The sequence below is a fragment of the Gallus gallus genome, chromosome 2, assembly GCF_016699485.2.
Source record: "Gallus gallus isolate bGalGal1 chromosome 2, bGalGal1.mat.broiler.GRCg7b, whole genome shotgun sequence".
Classification (NCBI taxonomy): Eukaryota; Metazoa; Chordata; class Aves; order Galliformes; family Phasianidae; genus Gallus; species Gallus gallus.
In genome coordinates, this window is record NC_052533.1 from 54,805,159 (window position 1) to 54,828,989 (window position 23,831).

Genomic DNA, 23,831 nt, shown 5'->3' on the forward strand with positions numbered 1-23,831 from the left:
TTGCCAAAGGATTTTATTTGCTGTTAAGACAAAATTACTCACCTTCTCCATCAGAGCTCATATTTTCATAGGAGTCCCAGCGTATTAGCGGGTCTGAGGTATTGTGATCAACTACCACTCCATGATCATTCTGAAGGTGTTCACATCCTAAAAAATTAACATCTGTTTGAGACAAAAGTCATCTTTGAAATCATATATACAACACTGTTAGAACTTTGTTCCCACAACTACAATACCATATACTTAAATCTAAGAAACAGCAACAGGGGAAGAAAGATTATATAAACCAACTAAAAAACCTTTATTTGTATTTAATAGAAGAAAGAACATGCACAGAATTTTGTCCCGAACTTCTTGTTTATGATGGAACTCTGATAACTCGTATCAGCTCTTGAACACAATGCAGATGGTCCACCCAGCTCTACACAGACAGACACAATGGAACAAACAGCTTGTAAGATGAATCATAGAATGGCTTGAGTTAGAAGGGACTTCAAAGTTCATTAAGTTCCAACTCCCCTGCCACAGGCAGGGTTGCCAACTACAAGATAAAGCACTAGATCAAGTTGCCCAGGGCCCCAACCAGCCTGTTCTTGAACGCCTCCAGGGACAGGACAGCCTCAACCTCTCTGGGCAGCCTACTCCAGCACCTCAACACGCTCCCAGTGAAAAACTTTCCTTTGACAACTAATCTACGTCTTCCATGCTTCAGTTTAAAACCACCTCCACTTGTCCTATCACTATCTATCCATTTAAAAAGTTGTCTTCCCTCCTGTTTATAATCTCCCTTTTAACACTGGAAGGATGAAATGAGGTGTCCCCAGAGACTTCTCCAGACCGAACAAGCCAAGCTCCCTCAGCCAGTCTTCATACATGACGTGTTCCAGTCTTCTGATAATCTTTGTGGACTTCCTCTGAACCTGCACCAAAAGTTCCACATTTTTCCTCTGCTGGGGACCCCAGACCCAGACACAGTACTCCATATAGAGCCTCATAAGGGCAGAGAAAGAGTAAAAATCACTTCCTTTGTCCTTCTGGCTATCCCTCTTTTGATGCAGCCTAGGATACTGCTGGCCTTCTGGGCTGCTAGTGTACGTAGCTGGCTCATGTTAAGTTTTTCATTTACGAAGACCCCTAAGTACTTCTCAGCAGGGCTACTCTCAATGAGTTCTTCTTCCAGTATGTTTAAATATCTGGGATTGCCCTGACGCAAGTGCAACACCGTGCAATCGACTTTGTTGAACCTCATCAGGTTTACATGGTCCCACCTTTCAAGTTTGTCCAGGTCGCTTTGGCTGGCATTCCATCCTTCTGCCATATCAACTGCACCACACAGCTTGGTGTCATCAGCAAATTCGATGAGGGTGCACTGAATCCCATCATCCATGTCACTGATAAAGATATTTAACAGCACTGGTCTGAAGATAGAACTCTGAGGGACACCACTCATGACTGGCCTCATGACAGAGTCATTCACCACCGCCATCTGGCTGTAACCTTCCAACCACCTCCTTATTCACCAAATAGTCTACCCTTCAAACCCACATCTCTCTAATTTAGAGATAAAGATGTGGTGCAGGACAATGTCAAAAACCTTGCAGAAGTCCAAGCTGATGACCTCAGTTAGCCTCCCGTTGTCCACTGATGTCACCACTCCATCACAGAAGGTCACCAGATTGGTCAGGCATGATTTGCCCTAGGCAAAGACATGTTGGCTGTCTCCAGGGACCACCTGCCTATCCCTTGTGTGCCTTAACATCTCCTCCAGGAGCTTTTGCTCCATGATCTTCACAGGTACAGATGTCATATATGTAAGGCTAACAGTCCTGTAGTTCCCCAGGTCTTCTTTTCTCTCCTTCTTAAAAATGGGAATGATGTTTTCCTTTTTCCAGTCACCAGGGACTTCACCTGGTAGCCATGACTTTTCAAATATGATGGAGCGCAGCTTGGTAAACACATCATCCAGCTCCCTTGGGATCCTGGAATGCATGTTGTCTGGCCTCAGAGACTTGCACACATTAAGTCTCATGAGGCAGTCTTAGACTTGCTCTGTTCTTACAGTTTGCTTCCCCATTTCCCATCTGGAGGTTCAAGGATGTGAGACTGAAAGATGTGAGAGAGATGCAACTCCTGGCTGCCAGTGAAGACTGAGGCAAAGAACTCACTGAGTACCTCAGCCTTCCCCATGTCTGTTGTAGCCAGTTCTTCTCTCTCATTTATCAGAGGGGGTACATCCTCTATGGCCCATCTCTTCTGACCAATGTACCTAAAGAATTCCTTCTTTTTTTTTGCATCCCTCACCAAGTGCAGTTCCATCTGCACATTGGCTTTCCTGATCCCATCTCTGCATGTCCAGACAGCATCCCTGTATTCTTCCCAGGTTGAAACCACAATATCTATAAAGAAATGGCAATAAAGGAATGATAAAATAAGATTTTATTATAAACCATCATGCTGATACCAGAAAAATGTAACATTAAAGGTGCATAGAGAAAGCTCAGTACTGCCAGCCTGTTTCTCTGCCAGTTCCTCCAAGGTGTCTCTGTTGCCTCCTCCATCCTCCAGCAACCCTGCAGAGCCTGAGACTGCAAATTTATTCAGATAACAGGCTTCATGTAAGCATGCTCTTCCAAACATACTTAGAATTTTCATCAGCAACCCTCATTTTTATTCCCAGACATAAGATAGCATTCATCTTTTAAATGTATGCCATAAGGAATTAAGGTGTGGTCCAGGGATTCAAAAGCAAAGCATGAGCATCAAGACCTCAGTATTGGCTTTGACATTGATTGATACAGACACAGATTAAATAAGTTTTCTGCCCTTGTTTCTCTATATAGACTGGAAATAAAGAAATCCTTAGTTATCAACTCTACAGCTGTGTCTTGAGAAACATGTCCTAAATTGTTCAAAATAAGCAGTAAGACTTTCAAAACAAGGATAGTTAAAATTATAAGGAAAAGAATATTATAGTCCTGAGTGTCTATGCGCAGGCAGAAAAAAAAAAAAAAGCCACATTTGTCATACACAGATTTAGAACTACCTAGCAACTGCATCCTTTCTTAACGCCTGTATCACTGATGGTCATTTTCAATCATACTGTGTTTGTTTGGGGATTGATATAAGAAAAACATGAATAAAATGTTGCAAATTCAAGGGAGGGTTACTGGGATAGTCAGGACTGCCCTGTGAGGACAGGTAGAAGAACCAGTGCTTCTTCAGCCTGGAGATGAGATGGTTTTGGGGTGACCTGACAGCAGCACCCAAATGCCACTGAGGAAACAGAGCCAGGTGGATGCAAGGTGGGAGGATAAGAAGGAACAGACATAAATTGAATCCAGAGAAGTTTACGGTTTCTTTATCTTTATAACGAGAAAATAATTTCACTCTGAGGGCAGACAGACATTGGAACAGTCTGCACAGAGAGCTTGTGAAGTCTCTATTCTTGGAGGCTTTCAAGACTTGACCAGACACATCCCACGGCAATCTCTCCTGATTTCACAGGTGATCCTGGATTCAGCAGGAGATGGACCTGAGATGTCTTGCATTTAGACTACAATATTTTCAAATGTGAAACAGTCATTTACAGAAATCGTAAACAAATATTTAAAGGTGTATTCTTCATCCTAGACACTTAACCCCATATACAGCAATTAAAACAGATTTCGAATTATTTTAAATCAACTTGGAGGCTGCTAAAAAACACAGATCTGATTTGCCCTCTAAGGGAGAGCTGAAAAAATCTAGATCCTTTTTCAAACATGTCAACCGGTCATTCTTCAAGCATTTGCCACCCAAAAATGTTAAGCTCAAGCTATGTAAGTTTATTTATAAAGCCATTTTTCTTAAATAGCTTTCTGAAAAGCTAAGTGAGATCTTCATGTCCAGCTAAATAGAACATAACCTCTTACTGGCTGCTACCACAAGTTTTTAAGAGACCAAAATAATGAAAAAAAAATGGAAACATACAATTCACAAGATTATGTATGTGACAAACAGTTCAGAATACTTTCAGTTTTAATACTTTCAGTTCAGTTTTAATTCAGAATCCATAATCAACACAAAATGTGTAAGAACAGATCCATTGGAAGAAATAACCTGCAATATTAAGCATAATCTTAAGTTCTTGTTGCAGGCAGTAATTATCTATGATCTTAGACATATTAAAATAGAATATACCCTCGAGACATAAAGAATATCTCCAACAAAAGTGTAACAACCTTCCCTTGTGCTAAATCAAGAGAGTCAAAACTTCACCACTTCAACAAATATAATCAGTTGTAACATCCACAAAGGTTATGGGAAGCACCACTGCCGTCACTTACACTGGGCCAAGCTATATATACCAGACATGATTTACACAGACGTAAAAAATGTTTTCTACTGGTCATTAACAGCACTTCTGGTATACTCTTAAAACTATGTCTGTTGACTCTTATGCAGTGTGTCCATTAAATTATTCACATTCAAACCAATAACTATATTACATATTTTAATATGAAAGTTGAATTTCAGACCTTCTACAAGAGAAGTAGAACAAGGGAGGAAAAAGGTTGTTTTTTAGGTTTTATAAGTATACTTCTCAATGTGGTTTGTTTCCAAGATTTTTTCCTCCTATGTACTCACCTTGAACTTTCTCTGGAGTTCCTGAAAACACTAATTCCACTTTGCCATTATCAGGGAAACGTTCATCTGAAAATAAAGGTTAATACTTCAACAAGCTATTCCAAATTTTCAGATCAGAATTCTCTATAGCTACTAATACATATACCCTTGTAACACTTCCCTTCTTACTTGGAATCTAGTGATTTGCTACTAAAAAAGCTACACGCACATTCTTTTCCCTACGTTCTCCAGGAAAGACTAAGTGTCAGTTGTAGCTTCGTTTACTTCTAAGAATAGTCAAAAACAGAAAAGATGAACAGTTCCCAAACTTCCCCCTAAAAAGATGTGGGTGTCTGTGTCTGTTAAAAGAATATATACTCAGGAGAAAACTAAAATAGTTCTGTATATTTACAAAATCACTATACTTGAACATAAAGCTTTCTTATAAGCACATGTGGCAGGAAAACATATTTGGTTTTAGTCTGTTAGTAACATAGGGTAGCAGAGTTGCAATCCTTCGTATCAATATAAAACAAAATTAAAGTAACCCTTTGGAAAATACAAAGAGTAACTTGAAACATTTTCAAATATTTCAAAAAAATTTTGCCTCCATTTTTGGATACTCATTCAGAAGAATAAAAGAAGAGCACCATATTCAAACACGCTAGGTCACAAAACCAGCATCAGACTTTCTGACCATTACCTTCACCAAAAAACACGATCGTGTATTAATACTGCAATGGTGTCTAATGGACTCACTGTTTTAAACTTGTCTGTTGTTGATAAAAACATGAGAGGGTCAGTGAAGGGCAATGAAGTAGTAACAAATTATTTTGACAACTTAACTCACACGAAGAACTTCTGTTCTCATTGGAGTTTTGCCTGTGTTACAGTGCTACGAGTTTAACCAAAACAAAGCAATGTCCCTCCCCCTAAATAAAAGGATAGAAAAAAAGAATCCCAAAAACAGATCTTGAAGATTACCATCAAATGCACAGACATACACATGCACTTATTCCACATACTTATCAAAGCAACCACAGAAGGCAAGTACCTTTATTGGCACTGTCTAAATCCTCTTTACCAAACACCAACCCATATCCTTGAATAGCTCCAGTATGAAACTGAAGGCGAAAAATCACATCACGAGTAGCTGATCGGTATTTTTTATGATAACACTTCAGCTAGAAAGAGAAAGAAACACGTTATTATAGAATTTTCAAAAATTAGATCAAATTTGTGTGTATGCCTTAGATCTCAAACTAACCAGACACAATGAATTTTACTGCAGATACCACCAACGTTGCAACAAGCAGGGTATGCTTTATTCAATACTTCAAAATTACACAGGTCCAAGACAAGATAGTTCTGGATATATAACAAAAAATTACTATTTTTATCACTATAAGTCACCAATCAGTAGATTATGATTCAGAATCACAACATTTGCCATTACTTTGCTGGAATGCTGACTCATATCCATACATCTTCGTGGCACCCATCAAATTAGCATACAACTAGATTACAGCACAACCATTTCAAAATACCTAAAAAATGCACAGATTTTATAGAAGCTTTCTCAGAAGTCATACAAGCTGATTACATCTATACTAGGACATTTTTTTAAACCTACTCTAGTGATGATAAGATCTTTTTTAATGTTATTGTTTGAAGTAGTACATAGTCTTGATACCCAGGCTAGAAAAAGACAGAACTCTGAAAAATCACATCTAATAGGAATTTGAGTGGCTAAAAATGAACAAAATAACACTACTCTTTAACACAACCCTCCTTTAGATCAGGCCTATTGATATTTTACTTACCAATTCTTAGTCAACTGCAATACATGATCACTAAGCATTTTTACAGGAAAACAAGAATCAACATTTTGGTTACATTAATCACCGGACTGAAAGGGATCTCAGGGTTTTATAATTAAGGATGCTACCGAAAATATTGAAAACAAAAAATAATAATGTAACATAAAAATAATCTTTTTCTAATCCAGACTGAAAAAAAAAGTGTATTTTAGAAAGAAGATAATGAATAACTGAGGAACAAATAGTGATTCAAACTGAAGGAATATGGAGTAATACAAGACAGGATTATAAATTCTAACGTAAGCTTTTGCTTTCTGTCCTTCATTACACTAATTCTCTGATGCCTTAAATTTGAGCAGTTCATCAGAACTGACACGGTGCATACAAAAAGTGATACATTTTAGACCGTATACCAGGTGTATCTGTGAGCAAAGACACAGAAAAAAAGCAGTCAAAATACATCTGTAAAAATCATACATGGGTTTGGCTATAAGGTGCCTTGAATGAACTACCGGCCCCCACCTCTTGTCCAACTGAGTCTGAAGCATCATGCTTTTCAGAGAAGGAAAATAAAGGTAACAGTTTCCAAAGATCTGTTCGACTCAGCAGGACACTCTTTTCATATTATTCATGTTGAGATAGCTTTTTGTCTCTTCAGCAGCAGCCCTAAGGACTATCCTGCTGAAGAGCTTAAACTTTGCTCCTTCTTCCACCTTTCAGTTAAGAGGTTAGTCATTCACTTGAAAAATAACTTCTCCAAAAGTTCTCATTCTAACCAAACTTGTGAAAGAAATAGGAAGAGTGGTGCATAAAGACCCGATAGGGAGAAACATTTTCAAGTGTGAATGTCATATTAACAATTTAAGCCTGCCTCAAAACACTTAGTCTATACAGAAATTTACTTAAATCTATACAGAAACAGAAGTAAGCTGCCAGTGATTCTAATCTAATCAGGCAACTTTATGGTGATTATAAGAAACAATCAAGATGCGGCTTTCAGTTTTGAGAGAGCTTTCCAGTATGATCGCTGAAGATGACATGCATGTTCTTTATTTCAAAAAGCATTTAGTTTGGTTAAAGTTTGGTTAGAGGGATTTGTTTAGAAATTTAGGTTAAACTAACGACCGTAAGGAAGACAGTGCTGCTACGCTGTTGCCTTCAAAGAACTAAGAGTTGAAGTCTAGCTTGGAATTTTGACTCCATTATCATCTGATGCACCGATTAAAAAAATAATACAAGCTAGTGAAATATACTGGGAAATAACTATATGCATTTACAGATGTCAGTGCAGCTTTTCAGCAGCTATGGCTTTGCTGTATCATCACTTAATGAATCCTCTAAACCTAAGACAAGGAAGCCTTTCAAACCAATTATTTCAAAGCAATGTTGTTCAATTAGATAAACATTTTGGAATTGGAGGCAGGGCATCCTATATTTTTTTTCCTGAAATCCCTAATCGTTTTGCTTAATCATTGCCAATAAACATGCATAATTGAATGGAAGTCTTTGTTTGGGAAATAATGCCATGCTGAATAAGATGCTGGCTTTTTCAGAAGAATTACATTCAGTAATAGCTTGGGATTAATGAAGTTGATCTGTTTCAAAAAGCATTAGTGAAAAAATTCCTTGCTCATTTTTCCTTCTAAACACTTTGCATATACGGTTTGTGTAGGCATCAACAATCCCTCTGATAAGCACAAAAAATCTTTTGAATCTGGAATTGTCCCAGACATCCAGAAAATAAATTTAAAACAGGATATTTAAAAATTAGATGTGCAGGATATATAGAAAGATGTACTAAATTGAATGGGGAAGAGAAGAAAGAGTAAAGGAAAGAAGGAGGAAGAAAATTTAAAAGATTATTTCAAAATTTAGGAAAAAAAAAGGAAAGAGGAAAGGGAATAGGAAAACAGGAAACATTCAAGTCTAACATTTCTCAGTTAAAAAAAGTACATTGTATACAAAGTCATTCTGAAACCAACTAGCAATATATATATCAGGAATACTAATTCTTCACAATTATAGTCTCACCCCATCCTTATTCATTCTACTTGATCCCCCTGCCCTCTTAGCTTAACTGAAAGGCACAGCAACCATGTTTCTTTACTTACCTCATGCATAACTGCAAATCACAAGCAAGAAAGAAAGCAAAGAGATATAAAATGACAGTGCTGAAATTCAATGTTAGTTACGCTTTGCACACAGGAAACAGCATCTAGTTTTATGATTGCAGATCTTGCCTGCCAAGATGCAGGACAAGGATAATCTAACACTGAGTTACAAATACTCCCCAAGACAATTTTTATATAGATAACACTGCAGACATTACCATATTTGGTGATGCTACAAAATGGAAATGCTGAGAGAAATTCCTGTGGCTCCTTTAAACATACCAGTCTGAGCTTTATAGGAATTTTCAATCATGTAAAAATCAAGGGGGGTAACTAAATTATTAACCAATTTTTTAGTATTTCACCTACTTTGTAGTGTATCAGTAGTAGAGAGCAGCTGCTTTGGAGCCAGCTTGGCCAGTACCAGAGCAAACAATCTCAAGGTACAAGGTTTCAGGGGTTTCCTTTGCCAGGGAAACACCAATGAAGCAGAGCGACCCTATAGCTATGGGCAGTTCTCACAAGAGAGGCTGACATGCTATAGGCACTGCAAAGACTACACCCACACCCCTAAAAGAAGGCTCAGGGAGGAGAGCAACGTATCACTGCCTACCAAGCACAGGGCAGGCAAACAGGGTGGGTGTCACCCATAGCATGCTGCAGCAGCCGGGGTAGTAGATCACACATCAAGGAAATGAGGTTCAGTCAGCTGCAGAAGCAAGTAGCACTCATTCCAGCTAACCCTTGAGGCAGAATGGTGAGCACTCAATGCCAAGCTAAGACTGCAGCTCTAAAAGGGGAGTATGCACCACCTACCCTGGACATTACCAATACCTCCACCCAGACAGAGCTGTAAAGGAAGAAGAAGCTGTGCAGACCCTGATTGGCAGGAAGTGCCTGGACCTTGCTCCTAGAGCAGAGATGAGTGGCAAACTCGCCTAAGTTGTGCCACGGTGAAGGACCTCCTGAGACAGGTGACTGAGCTGCAGGAGACTGTCAAAAGGCTGTGTACTAACAAGAAGGCAGAAACAGAGATAGACAGATGGACTCATGTGCAACCTGTACTGAATCCACAGTCTGGGGCCAAACAGCCCCAAACTCCCATTCCCCCACCATTATATAGGTTGGTTTGTTTACCAATAGGAATTAGTTCACTAGTTTAAGAACCAATATATTAGTTTAGCAAAGGGAAACCATGGGTGATAGTTTTAAAACTCCCCATTTCAACTTTAGTGGGTGAACAGTTTTTCTGGAGCGCCTCCCCCATAGGGACAGGATGAGAGAGTTGGGGCCCTTCAGCCTGAAGAAGAGAAAGCTCTGCGGGGACCTTATAGTGGCCTTCGAGTATCTGAAGGGGGCCTACAGGAAAGCTGGAGAGGGACTTTTTATAAGGGCATGCAGAGACAGGATGAGGGGAAATGGCTTCAAACCAGAAGAGAGTAGATTTAGACTAGATATCAGGTAGAAATCCCTTACTGTGAGGATGGTGAGACAACAGAACAGGTTGCCCAGAGAGGCTGTGTATTCCCCCACTCTGGAGGCATTCCAGGCCATTCTGGATGGGGCTTAGAGCAGCCTGGTCTAGTGGGAGGTATCCCTGTCAATAGCAGGGGGGTTGAAACTAAGATGATTAAGGGTTTCTTCCAACCCAACCCATTCTATGATTCTATGACTCTGTTAGCTCAATTTATGTATTTATTTATTACAAAACTTCAAAACAGAAGAGAGACAATAATCTCAATGGCACAATACTAGACCGTCATTCAATACGATTAACTTACCATAACATCTCCTTTCAAAAGCTGGGCTGGCTCTATAGCAATGCAGATTCGGTTTTGATTTTCTGACTCTACACTACTTAAAGGAGATAAAAAAAAGGCAAACAGAAACACAGAATTATGGAATTCTGTAATTGTAAGAATTAAAACATATTCAAAAACAAAGGAAAATGACTAAGACTTACTATATTCCAGATGTATATACGGGTTGGGTAGCTTGGTATAACTTCAGAAAAGGCCGACAAGCTGTGAAGAAGTCAACAAGGTTATTTTTGTAATTATTTTTTTTTATTTTGAATCTTAGACCTAGGAAATTTCATGTATATCCACAATGAGTAAAGTGGCATGCAAAGGGACAGAACATGGACTGTGAATACACCTTCCAAAGCATAATTGGCTTTTTCTTAAAAAAAAGTGCATGGTTATACTTTAAGAAAAAGTTACTTCCTGGTCTTGAGACTAGATCTGAATTGGGAAGAAGGTGATTTTAAAGGATTCTAGTGAGAAGAAAGAAAATTATAATTACATTTATTTCCTAAAGAAGAAGGAAACTTGACCATAAAACATGATCAGGTTCACAGCTCTTCTACAGGAACTGGGAGCACAACTGTTCAGAAAACAGGCATCATTTCTTCATTTAACAGAAGACAAAAAAATATTTCATTATACAGTATTTCTCTTCTGGTTCATTTACTGGGAATTTTTAGACTGATATCAAGGAGCATCAACTCACCAACTTTTTACATGGCCTGACAGTGATAGGACAAGGGGGAATTTTTTAAAACTAAAAGAGAGATTCGGATTAGATATTAGGAGGAATTTTTTTTACTCAGAGGGTGGGGAGGCATTGGTACAGGTTGCCCAGAGATGTTGTGGATGCCCACACCCTGTATGTGTACACAGCCAGGTTGGATAGCGCCCTGGGCATCCTGATCTAGTGGTAGGCAACCCTGCCCAGTGCAGGGGGGTTGGAACTAGATGACCTTTAAGGTCCTTTCCAACCCAAGCCATTCTATGATTTCCTGTTACTCTGAGTTTTACACATGACTTTTAGCAAGTTTCAGAATGAACAGAAGGCTTTAAATCTACACAGGGATTTGAAAAGATACATAATTTACCTCCACCAGCATCAAAGCTTGGGATGCCATGAAGGATAACGTGGTGCAGGAAAAGTGAAGCTGTATTCATTTTCACGGATCCAGATAGAAGGCCACTTAGAAATTGCACATATCTAAAAATACAAAATTTATCTTAACTAGCTAATAGCAGAAATACGGTCTATCAGGGAAGTATATTCTTTACGCTAGTATTTCTAGTCCATGGGTACTGAAAAGCATTGTGACTTTACTTATAACTCTAAAAGAATAATCTTCACAAAACAGCATGAAAATGCATTTTAATTTACAAAATTACTAAATACCTAGCTGTTTTACTGCTACTGTTAAAAAAGTCTTCATTTTAGTTATTTACATCACTACTTTAAATATGAAAGCAACTAGAAGCAATAGTGAAATCAATCATTTAGGTACGCATTTTTATTCACAACTAGAAGTCTGAATTGGCTTTTGCAACAGCATGAAATGGACCCCACTACATTTACACTGAAGCACACTTCCTCACTAAAACAGAAGCAAAAAATGTCCTCATCAAAAATATTACCAGAAAGTCTAATGTAAGCAAATAACACCTTTTTACTAGGAAGTAATCTCATTCAGTACCAGAGGAAAATTATCATAGCAATGTCAAAATCATTGTACTGCTGCTACTTTTATTTAGAAATGTATATAGTGCAGGAGTGCCCATAGATTGCACAGCATTGCACAGCGCAGCATAGTTATTATTTTTCCAGTGAAAAAGGGCTGTTCAACACACCAAGTAACTTAATGATGCAATGGAAAAGCTCTTCTTAGAGATGAAGAAAATCAAGTGTCTTATGTTGTTTTTTTTTTTCCTAGTTTAATTACTAGCAAAACCTTATCCTTTATACAACTTCTAAAAACTACTCTGTACATGCTTAGTAAAACCAAATCTAAAGAGTAATTATTTAATCAAATCCAGGTGAATTTTTACATTTCTAGAAGATTCAGCTGTACCACAGTTACTTGTCTAATGGATATCAGTCTCTTTTGGTACTGAATCCTTGATTACTGTATGCCAAAAGCAGGTACACAGCCAACCTCAGTACTATTCACTTCCCAAACTGCTTCATTTGAATCCTAACACAATCTTATTTGTGCAGATGGACTAAACAGGTAAGACATCCAGATAGACAGAATAGATAATGCATGTTTTGACAAAAAATAGCATGGACACAGAACAGTTGGATAATCTACAGATCCTACAAGCAAGTGGTAATAAAAAATCTTTATTGCACATTAATCAAAAAATACTCCATACACATCATTAGTACTACATAAAAACGAGATTTTATCTTGAAGCAAGTAAGAAACAAACAGTAATACCATCTTTTTGCTATCAAACAATACAGTAAGAAAACATGCTGTGTGGTATGGAAGGTCTCATCTTCCTCAAGCTATATGAAGGAACTGAGGGTGCAATTTCATCAATCAAGATTAGTGTAAGATAAAGTATTAAGAATTCAGAAATTACTAGAGGATCTTTTGGAAATAGCCTTCATAAAGCAAAGAAGGGAATAAAGTATGGGGGCAGAATATAGCAATGACATTTTTTATTGGTATGAATTAAAAATAAGCCAAATACCTTTTCTGGGATGGCTGCATTAAAGCTGAAACTTTATCATCAAAGAATTTCTTCATAGCAAATCTGTCTAGAGCCTGATCAGCACTGTCAAAACAGAGGCACAGATACCATGTTATTCCATTTTGGTGTTATCCTGGAAATTCAGCAGGTTACTGCTTAAAATATGGCAAGGTAGTTGGAGGGGAAAAAAAGGAAATGAAGGAAGAAGGAAAGAAATAAGTATCTAAGCAGAAACCCTAGCACTTACACATCAGACCATATTTTTTATTTCTTATGGACACCTTCTTTTTCCAAACCTTAGGGCAGGTTTCTTCTTGAGTCCAAGTATCTTCTCCCTTATTCAATTATTTGAACTGCATATTTCCATCATGACACAGTGCAATACAATTTATCAAAAACAAGAAAAAGGATACTTGCCATAATTTCTACAATATTCAGTAGGTGAGTTATGAGAGAAATACATACTACCTTTTTTTAAAAAAGCAGCAGCAACACTATGGAGATGAAAAGCACTACCTAGCTCTTACTGTAATACAGTACATGAGGTGCAAGATATGCCAGGCTAGAGGATCATTCAAGCAGTCAAACAATTTATTCAATCTTTGTTTCTTCTGCCCTCAGCCACCAAGGCCATGAATGTTTTAAATAAAGATACGTATCTTTGAAGGATAAATGCTTTCCAACAGATACCTACAAACTCTTCAAATGTACACTTAAGGAACAAACGTATTCAGAAGAACACACACTTTCTTCCATTCTCTGCCCAGAATAGAAGTGGTTCTAATGGGGGGCTTCCTGATCGATGTAGATGAATGCAAGAGGGTACAGAAAAAAAAATCAAAACACCACAAACAGAGGTGCCAAAAATCAATAAGAAAGCTATTAGTCACACATCTCAAGTAACACGCTATGCTCATTTTGTTATATCGAAACCATTTGCTTCATAACAGATATAGCTGACAGTGTTAATTAGCATCAGGATGTTTTCTAAAAAAATGTTTCAAAATAATTAGACTCTAGCATCTACAATTTGAAATTCCATGTCTCACTTAAATTAAATGAGTTCCCCCCCCCAAAAAAAAAAAGCAGACTCACATTTATTGCTGGTGAAAATGCATAACTAATGGTGGTGACTGTGTTAAAACTAGTGTTCTGTAGCTGAGAATGTGCTCTATCAGATAGTATTGTGTTCTTTGTATTTTTTGTAGTTTCCATGGACATAAATAGGAGGCATTAATTTCAGAGTAACTTGCATTCTTATTTCTTCAGTATATACTGGTGAATATTTAATGCACTTGATTTCTTAACCTACTTTTACCTGTCGATCAGGCTTACATAAACTATTTTCTGACATATTGCTTTGAAAGTTTTTACACACCATTCTCATAGGCTTTCACCCATGAGACATTTGCTATTAGCCTATAGTGATCCAGAGTTTCATCCACTGGAGTACTGAAATTCATTACTGACAGGTTGGTGTGAATTCAGAATAACATTTGACTTAACCATGGCACTTGGAGTGGAAATTTTATATGTTTATGTTTCTATATAAGTATATATGTATATATATAATCACATACATATGTGTGTGTGTATCAATATATAAACATATAACATTTACATACATATAGCAAAAACAACATTAAGGAAAAACAATTTGATTAAAAAGCAAAAACAAAAAACAAAATACTTCATCCAATTGACAGCATGTATAAAATTTAATCTTTATTGACATAAACTGTCATTTGTCAGTTCATAATATGAGCACTCTAAAAGAAAAAAATGGAAACCAAAGAATCAGACACTTATTGTTTAAATCAACTGAAGACCTGGTTCTGCAAGATAAGATTCAGATGATATTTTCAACTGCAGTCTGCACTTTGATCAATGTCTGGAAATTTCCTATTAAAATATTCATTCCACATTCTATTAACTACTTTCCTCAATTACTTTAGGAATAGTTTCTCATTGCTTCAAAAGAGATAACTTGATGGACATAGAAAAGGGATGCATAAAGATGGTAACACTATACAAAAAGGGTTTCTTGCATATTTCTTCATTCATCTTGAAAGATCATCTAGATACATATATATATTTTTTGCAAAAATCATAGATTTTCTGATTAGAACAGACCTCAAGTCTTCACCTGGTCCAACCTCCTCCTGGAAAACAGGACCACAAGAAAAATCTCTTGTTTTAAGACATGACCCAAGATTGCCAAGAAGCCATGACAGCAAACCTTAAGCACGGAACTGCTACAACAACCAAAAAACATCTTTTTCTTATGTTTTCCTTTTTGTAAAAAATGCACAATATATATTTCCTTCTTTCCATTATTCATAACTGACCTTGTAGAAACACTGGTGAAATGCATATACGATGATATGACTACGCCAATCCTTCCTCTTCCTCCCTGCATCAGGAAAGATATTATTTATTTAATCTATACTGCAGATGATTATTTTACTTGGCACATACTAAACAGAACTTTACAACAGGAGATTCACAAACTCTCTTTGGTCATGCATTTCATGTGTTGTTTGAAAAGTGTTAATGACAGACAGTAGCTTCTCTCTCTACTGCAAACTGGTTGACAAGTGACATGAAAAATGTTAAGTAGGGTTTCTACATGCATGTGTGTCAAGTCTCACTGAATTAGCAGAAAGCTTGCACGAATGGATAACAAAACGTAGAGTAAAGCCTAGCTCTCCAGCGGTAATGATTTTCTTCAGTCACATTATCTAGGTCGGGAGGCAGTGAGCAATTGCTTGTGCATCACTTGTTATATACATTTTTATATATGTATTTGTCATTTCTATATATAATCATTATCCTTTTCCTTTTCTCTGTGTTAGTAAATAGTTTTATCTTAACCCAAGAGTTCTACTTTGCTTTTTCCAATTCTCACTGCCATCCCACTGGGAAGGGGAAAGCAAGAGAACAACCTTGTGGTGCTGCTGGGTTAAACCACAACAGAATAGCACCTCATTTCTGACAGGTTTTGTTGCTTTTACCTTCTTAATCCCTACCTACAGCAGGCTACCAACTGCTGCTTATTTTTCTATGAGGTATAAAAAAAAAAAAAGTTTCGAGATCTTATTAAATACTTTGTATGATCTAAATTCAATACAACTTACCAAGTGGCAAATCTTGCTAATTTCAAAATATTTTCAGACTGTCAACTGACACAAGATAGTTGCATCTGTTTTTGTGTTCAAAAACTTTTAAGTTATTACCAAGAGGCATGAATCAACCATGCCAATTTGCAAATAAAATACTTAGTAATACTTTGCTATTTTTTTACTTTACTATATACAGGCCATCCTCCTGGCTGTAGTCCTTCGGCTATTACCTAGTGCCTTGATTCTACCTGCAAGTAACACATGACTAGAGACTATACAACTCACTGTAAGTTGAGAAGTTTCAGTCCCATATCACCCTCCTTTTGTTTAACATAACATCTGCCAGCAGTACATGAACAGATTTACCTCAAGTGTCAAAAGACAGTTGCTTACTCAGTTCTGAACTCATTGTTCAGAACTAATTTGTTTCTAATTCAGGCCTTTCTTTATTTTTCTTATGTGAGCAAGGAGAAGCAGCAGCACTGCACAATAGCAAGCTTTACTGTACGACAGTGCAATTACGCAGACAGAACCTCTCGGCCCATGAGGTACCTAATGCACTAATTTCCTACAAACATACTATACACTGAAGTGATAATCTCTGAGATACAGATCTGTGCTATATATTCAACACCATGGGCCACATTTTCCAATACATACAAAAAATATAGAAAAAGGTACAAGGTATACAAAGGTATAGAAAAATACAGAAAAAAGGTACACTGCTGTGCCAGACCTGAACACCCACTTTAGCATACTAAAAGCAGTTTGGATATTTAACCTATGATGATCTGCAATGTATCCAACTTACTGAAGTTAAGCCCATGATACGTTACCTATGCTTGCCCAGCAACAAAATGTCAGAAGTGTCACAGAATTTAAAATGCTTCTGAAGAATTTTCCTCTGAGCTGGAAAAACTCAAGACTCTAAGTAAACTTACACAAGAAGTGCTGTCCTCTGAAGAAGCAAACTAACATAATTGCATGCTATACTCTAGTAGAACAGAGGCTAGAACAGCAGTTATAAAAAAGCAGAGATAAAAAGCAAGCAAGCTCAGTGGATTTAAGCCTACCTATTCAACTGAATCTTTTCAGTTGAATGAAATCTCTTCAATCTTTTCAAAAATAAATTCAAACTGATAGTCAGTGAGGACACAAAACTCACTTACTTTGCAATGGATCACCACCACGCGTTGAAGATCACTGTTTAGCCATGATTCCATAGCTTTGCAGATGGTACACATCTTATCAAGAGGTGGGGCATGAAGATCAGGCCAACCCACATCCATAATCTGTAGAGAATTATTTCACATGTTACGCTTGAATTATATAAGTAAAAATGTTAACAGGTCTCTTAAGGGGAAGAACAGGCTAGTGTTTTTGTTGTTGTTTTTCACTTTGATTAAAAAAACTAGTACATTTGTAAAAAAAAAACTCTTCCCAAAACCCATCTGATACATCAATACATTTTTGAAGATCTTCATTACTTAAAGAATTTTCAATTAGAAATGAAGCTAATTTTAAATAGCAAAATACTCATAAGGTCAACATTACAACACAGAATGTTCACTGACCTGGTCAAATACTTAAAAGTTGTTTTTATTTTGTTTAAAATGTCCTTTCTTTATATGCAGAAGGTTTGATTTATTCAATTTTCCTATTCATATGCAGTCACCATATAATACTGTTTCTTCAACATACTATCCTGGAATATTCTGAGACGGAAGGGACTCAAAAGGATCATGGAGTCCAACTCCTGGCTCCAGATAGGATCACGCAGAATTCAAACCACACTTCTGAGAGCATTATCCAAAAGCTTCTTGAACTCTGTCAGGATTGGTGCCTTGACCTTTGCACTGGGGAGCCTGTTCCAGGCCTGAACACTCTGGATATTTTCGTAATATTCAACCTGGTCCTACACTGATGCAACTCTATGCCGTTCCCTCAGGTCCTGTCACTGGTCACCAGAAAGAAGAGATCAGTGCCTGCTCCTCCATTCCCCTTGTGAGAAAGCCGTAGGCAGCCATGAGGTCACCACTCAGCCTCCTCTTCTCTAAGCTGAAGAAATCACATGACTTCAGCTGCTCCTCATATTTCATGGCCTCCAAACGCTTCACCATCTTCGAAGTCTCTCCTTCAGATGCTCTATGTATTTTCTTATATTGTGCTCAAAACTGACACACCAGTCACAGGACTCTTCCCACCAGGTTTCCCTTATACAAAGGATGTAGTAGCTCTGGGACAGAGCCAAGACTTCTAGCTTCTCCTGCTTGCTCCTTATCTACATACACTGATTTAGAAACATTCCAAAAGTGTTTTAAAGTACCTAACAACTCACAGAGCAGACTGAAGGATCTCACTCTCAAATTTTGGTGTGCCATACCATAGCTTATCACTGGTGAGCCTGGCTTTATCCCTTTCTCCCTTCAAATCTATTTTAAAGGTCTATCAATAAGCCCTGCTAAGTCCTGTACAGACCTCACACTGAGAAAGATACATCCCATCAGGTGCCAGGAGACCTGGTGCTGTCTAGACTATTCCATGACCCACGCACACAAGTACTGATCAAAGAGCTCTGCCTGTTCCTTTCATTACTATTTCCTTCTACTGAAAGGACAGAGGAAAATAGACTGCCTGTGTCCCCGATCCTTTAAATAATTATGCTAAGGCCCTGAAGTCTCTTTGATTGCCCTTGAACTTTTTTGCTACTTCATAGTTGCCAACATCAAAAAACAATAATGGAAAATAATCATAGGGCCATACCAAGCTAGTGAGTTTTCTACTAATGTCTCTTATCCAGGCCCAAGCCCCAGTGAGGCAGTAGACTTTTCTATGGCATGGGTCTGGTTGGTGTATCAGGCTTCCTGCTCCCTTCAGAAGGGAGTCACCTAGGACAGCGACTCCTCTTTTTCTTGAGATAAGTGGTCATTACATAGAGCAAAGTTCTAGGTGACTCGTCCAATCTTGATGGTCCTTCATTCACATAACTGTTTGCCTGTCCATCAAATTTCACAGCCTCATACCTACTGCAAAGGGGCACCTCTGGATGAGGTGGATGAAATAGTCAGGGAGGGGACTCACCTGGTACTGAGCAGCAAGCTACTTCCATTCTGTCTCTTTGGCCGTTGCCTGATGGCAAGTGTATTATATGCATATTTTTAACAGTGACAATATTGAACACTAACAAAAACACTAACCATGAACATCTTAAATCCTTCATGATGAATTAAGTACTCAAAAGTTCAAGAATAAGAGCCTTTTAAATATTTTTCTCCAAATTAAATCTACTGCAATGAGAACACACCTGTCTGACTCATGCATTATAATAGCTGCTGAAGAACAACCTTAATTCATTTTTTACAACAAATAAAACGGCTGCTCCAAAAGTACTGCCTTCTTTTTTATTATGTCGGTCTAACATATCAGAGGTGATGGTATGGCATCAGAGATTGAACCTTACCAACAATATTCCATTACAGTTTGTTATTGTGAGACAGATGGTAGCAGAGGTGCAGTATGACAAACTAGCAAGCAATTGAATTCCTCAGTGCAGAAAAAATGGCACCTATTGACAATCACTGATGCTTGAATAACATTTATGGAGACCAAACAGTGGATGTTAGCAGAGTGAGACAGTGGGTGATGTGTTTCAGCAGTGGTGACAGAGACAAGAAAGAAAAGCCACAGGCCAAATGGTCATGCAGACTTTCACAAGCCCAGCATGCAGACTTTTGTCCATCACTGGTAAAAATACCTACTTTACGGTGGTGACTATGTTGAAAAATAGTGTTCTGTAACTGAGAATCTGCTCTATCAGTGTTATTGTGCTATTGTGCTACAAATAGGAGACATTACTTTCAGAGTGACCTACACAGAACACTTAGAAGGGGAAAGTATGAGGAAAAACAGAAGACTGACATCAACAGGTCTTTTCCCTATGTCTCTATTGTACAAAGAAGAAGCTATGAAACAACAATATAAAAGTAAAGTTTGTGTTTTAGTTGAGTTCACTACCTTCAGCCATTGGACAGTATAATATCAAATATTAGCTACTGATATCCTGTGAATACACAAGAAAGGCATACTTGGAGTAAGCTTTATTTTACTCAATACTTTCTTTCAGTAGCCACAACAGGTTTCAGGTCCAGTGTGTGAAGTCTAAGAAAACAGAAATATCTTTGAAAAGCACAGACCAAACAGGTACAATACTTGAAACTTATCTTACTCTGCAGCAAGTCTTGAAGAGTTTTAAGACTTATTAGGTCACTAAAATTATATTTAACACTACAGAAGAAGAGGTGTGATATGGGAAAGAATCAATACCTTTGGGTTAAGCTTGGTAAGGTCATACCTCTTTTCAGAAAGGTTTAGTACCTGTTGAGAAGGAAAAGAGAAAATATCAACCATTAAAACTTCAGAATTTACATAGTAAATCACTACTTGAAACAGATGATTACTATTGAAATGGCAGTTGTAGGACTTCAGGCTTGCTTACTACTTTATTGAACTAAATTAACATTTAGAGTCATTTGACATAAGTAAATGTATTTTAGGTACTTTTCATAATAAACTAAGTCATGGTTTTCTTCAGTATTCTACATCGTATCATCCCCAGGGATGGAAATATAGCCCAACCACTTGCCACGGGTTAATTCAAACTGCACTGGAACAGGGTGATGCTCCAAAGCAACCACAGTACATTGATGACATTATTGTGTGGAGCAACACAGCAGAGGAAGTTTTCAAGAAAGGAGAGAGAATAAATCCTTCTGTGAGCTGGTTTCACTATTAAGCAAAGCAAAGTGAAAGAACCTGCATAGAAAATTCAATTCCTACGTATAAAGTGGCAAGATGGACATCTTCACATCCAAACGGATGTGATCAACAAAATCACTGTCACGTCTCTGCTCACTAATAAGAAAGAGACACAATCTTTTCCGGGTGTAGTGGGCTTTTGGAGAATGCATGTTTCAAACTATAGCCTCACTGTTAGCCCCCTTCATCAGGTGATGCGGAAGAAGAATAATTTTATGTGGGGCCCTGAGCAGCAGCAGGTTTTTGAACAAATTAAACAGGAGATAGCCTGTGTCGCGGCCCTAGGGCCAGTATGGATGGAACATGATGTAAAGAACATCCTCTATACTGATGCTGGAGAGAGTGGTCGCACTTGGAGCCTTTGGTAAAGGACCTCAAGACAGACTCAAGTCCAACCCCTTGGATTCTGGAGTCAAAAGTACAGGGGGTCTGAAGAGTACTACACTTCAACTGAAAAGGAGATATTAGTCATGTCTGAAGGAGGTTCAAGCTGCTTCCGAAGTAATCGGTACTGAAACGCAGCTCCTTTTAGCACCTCAATGCCAGTGCTAAGCTGGATGTTTAAAAGAAAAGTTCCCTCCACCCATCATGCTACTGATACCACCTGGAGTAAGTGGATTGCATTGATTACACAGTGAGCTCAGACTGGGAACCTCAGCCATCCAAGAATCAAGTTATCATGGAACCGGCTCAAAGGTAAAATGTTTGGAACATCAACAGCAGAAGAGGTACTGTGTGCTAAAGAAACTCCACCATACAAGTAATTACTAGAAAATGAGAAGAAATATGCCTTGTTCACTGATGGAGCATGTTGCATCGTGGAGAAACATCGCAGATGAAAAGTTGCTGTATGGAGCCCTACACAAGAAGTTGTAGAGGTCACTGAAGACACGGGACAATCAAGCCAATTTGCAGTGTTAATGACTGTCCAGCTGGCCTTAGATGTTGCTGAACAGGAGAGGTGGCCAATGCTTTATCTTTATACTGACTCATGGATGGTGGCAAATACCTTACGGGAGTGGTTGGAGCAGTGGGAACAAAACAATTGGCAATGAAGGGGTAAAACTATTTGGGCTGTTGAACTGTGGAAAGACACTGCTGCCCAAACAGAATATGGTTGTGAAGGTGCCTGTGTAGATGCTCACATGTCCAAGAGTAGGGCTACTGAAGAAAAACAAAATAACCACCAGGTAGATGGAGCTGTCAAAATTGAGATGCTTGAATAGACTTGGACTGGCAACACAAGGGTGAATTATTTCTAGCTCAATGGGTCCATGAAACCTCAGGCTATCAAGGAAGAGATGCAACATATAAGTGGGCTGGAGACCAAGGGGTGGAGTTAACTGTGGATGCTATTGCACGGGTCATTCATGACTGTGAAACGTGCCACAACCAAACAAGCCAAAAGGATGAAATCTCTCTGAGGGGAAGGGTGATTGCAGAAGTATAAATATGAGGACGTGTGGCAGGTTGATCTGACTTTGCCACAATCTCACGATGGTAAGTGTTATGTGCTTACCATGGTGGAGGCAACCACTGGGTAGCTCGTAACATATACTGTACTCCATGCCATCGCCCAAAACACCATATTAGGTCTCGAGAAACAAGTCCTTTGGTGACACACCAGAAAAAACTAAGTCAGGCAATGGGATGCATTTTAAAAATCCTCCTGTATATACTTGGGCCAAAGATCAAGGCATTGAGTGGATTTATCATATCCTCTACCATGCACCAGCTTCTGCTAAAATTGAATTATACAGTGAATTGTTAAAAACTATGTTGAAAGTAATGGGTGGCGGAACATTTAAGCACTGGGATAAGCATTTGGCAGAAGCCACCTGGCTGGTCAACACTCAAGGATCTATCAATCCAGCTCCCTACATACTGTAGAGGGAGATAAGATCCCTGTAGTATATGTAAAGAGCATGCTGGGGAAAAAGCAGTTTGGGTCTTCCCAGCTTTAGGCAAGGGCAAACCTCTTCACAGACCTGCATTCACTTGGTGGGTAATGCAGAAAAACGGGGATGTTCAATGTATACCACAAGGGAATTTCATGCTGGGGGAATGGAGTCAGTAATTCCATGTATGTGTGTTTAATGCATCTTAATTATTGTTTGTATATATTGAGCATGATGTAGTGATGTGGAACAAGAGGTGGAATGTTATGGTTTCATGGTTATCATCAGTATTTTGCATAACATCATGCAGTGTACTGGGAGTTAAAAAGTTAATGCTGCAGTTCCATGGATTGTCATTATTTCCAATCTCTTGGTCTCAGAAGAGAAGAATGAACTGCAACTTCCAGAAGACTTCATTTTTTCCACTTCTGTTTTCCATCTGCAGGGAAAGATAAAGACTTCCCCTTCTTTGCTTCCTAGCTGCTTCACCTACAGCATGAGAGTAAGGATGCTGGTTTCAGAAACTCTCTCATTTTATTTATTAGCTTTATTTCCAATCACATTGTGTTATATTGTATTATCTCACATTCCGCTACTATATTTAGAAAATTGTTTCTCCTTAGCTCGTTGCCATCACTTTCCGTCATCAAAGCCTATCTGCCTCCCTTTTCCTTCCCCATAACTTCCCAGGACATGGATCCATGGGCCCCTCTGCCCCCTTGTCACAGCCAATACATTACATTATATGACAAAGCTAAATGTACACTTCAAAAAAGACAGTAAAGTTTTCTATGTTTTATCTATTTCACATGGATTTATTTTAGTTAGGGGTATACTGAGAGAGACCTGGACACCATGCAAAATCACTATACAGCTCAAGTATTAAAAAAGAAATGCCTCAAGGTGTGGTTATGTCTTATATATTTGAATCTGAGTGCATGGTCCACAAAATATTGGTCAA

The 23,831-nt window shown here is 38.2% G+C and overlaps 1 protein-coding gene across 18 annotated transcripts in view; it reads right to left on the reverse strand.

Moving 5' to 3' along the window:
* Positions 1–23,831, reverse strand: part of TNS3 (tensin 3) — a 224,864-nt gene that overhangs the window by 84,747 nt on the left and 116,286 nt on the right. For 16 of the 18 annotated variants that reach the window (XM_040683154.2, XM_015275851.4, XM_046924026.1 and 13 more), the window contains 10 exons: positions 20,481–20,531; positions 17,327–17,449; positions 15,384–15,448; positions 13,036–13,119; positions 11,433–11,545; positions 10,500–10,560; positions 10,318–10,393; positions 5,660–5,789; positions 4,627–4,692; positions 43–147 (listed from right to left, as the gene is read on the reverse strand). In XM_040683154.2, the coding sequence (XP_040539088.1) occupies positions 43–147; positions 4,627–4,692; positions 5,660–5,789; positions 10,318–10,393; positions 10,500–10,560; positions 11,433–11,545; positions 13,036–13,119; positions 15,384–15,448; positions 17,327–17,449; positions 20,481–20,531 (874 nt within the window). The remainder of the gene's footprint in view (positions 1–42; positions 148–4,626; positions 4,693–5,659; positions 5,790–10,317; positions 10,394–10,499; positions 10,561–11,432; positions 11,546–13,035; positions 13,120–15,383; positions 15,449–17,326; positions 17,450–20,480; positions 20,532–23,831) is intronic. The other 2 variants (XM_015275852.4, XM_040683221.2) reach the window with 1 other exon arrangement.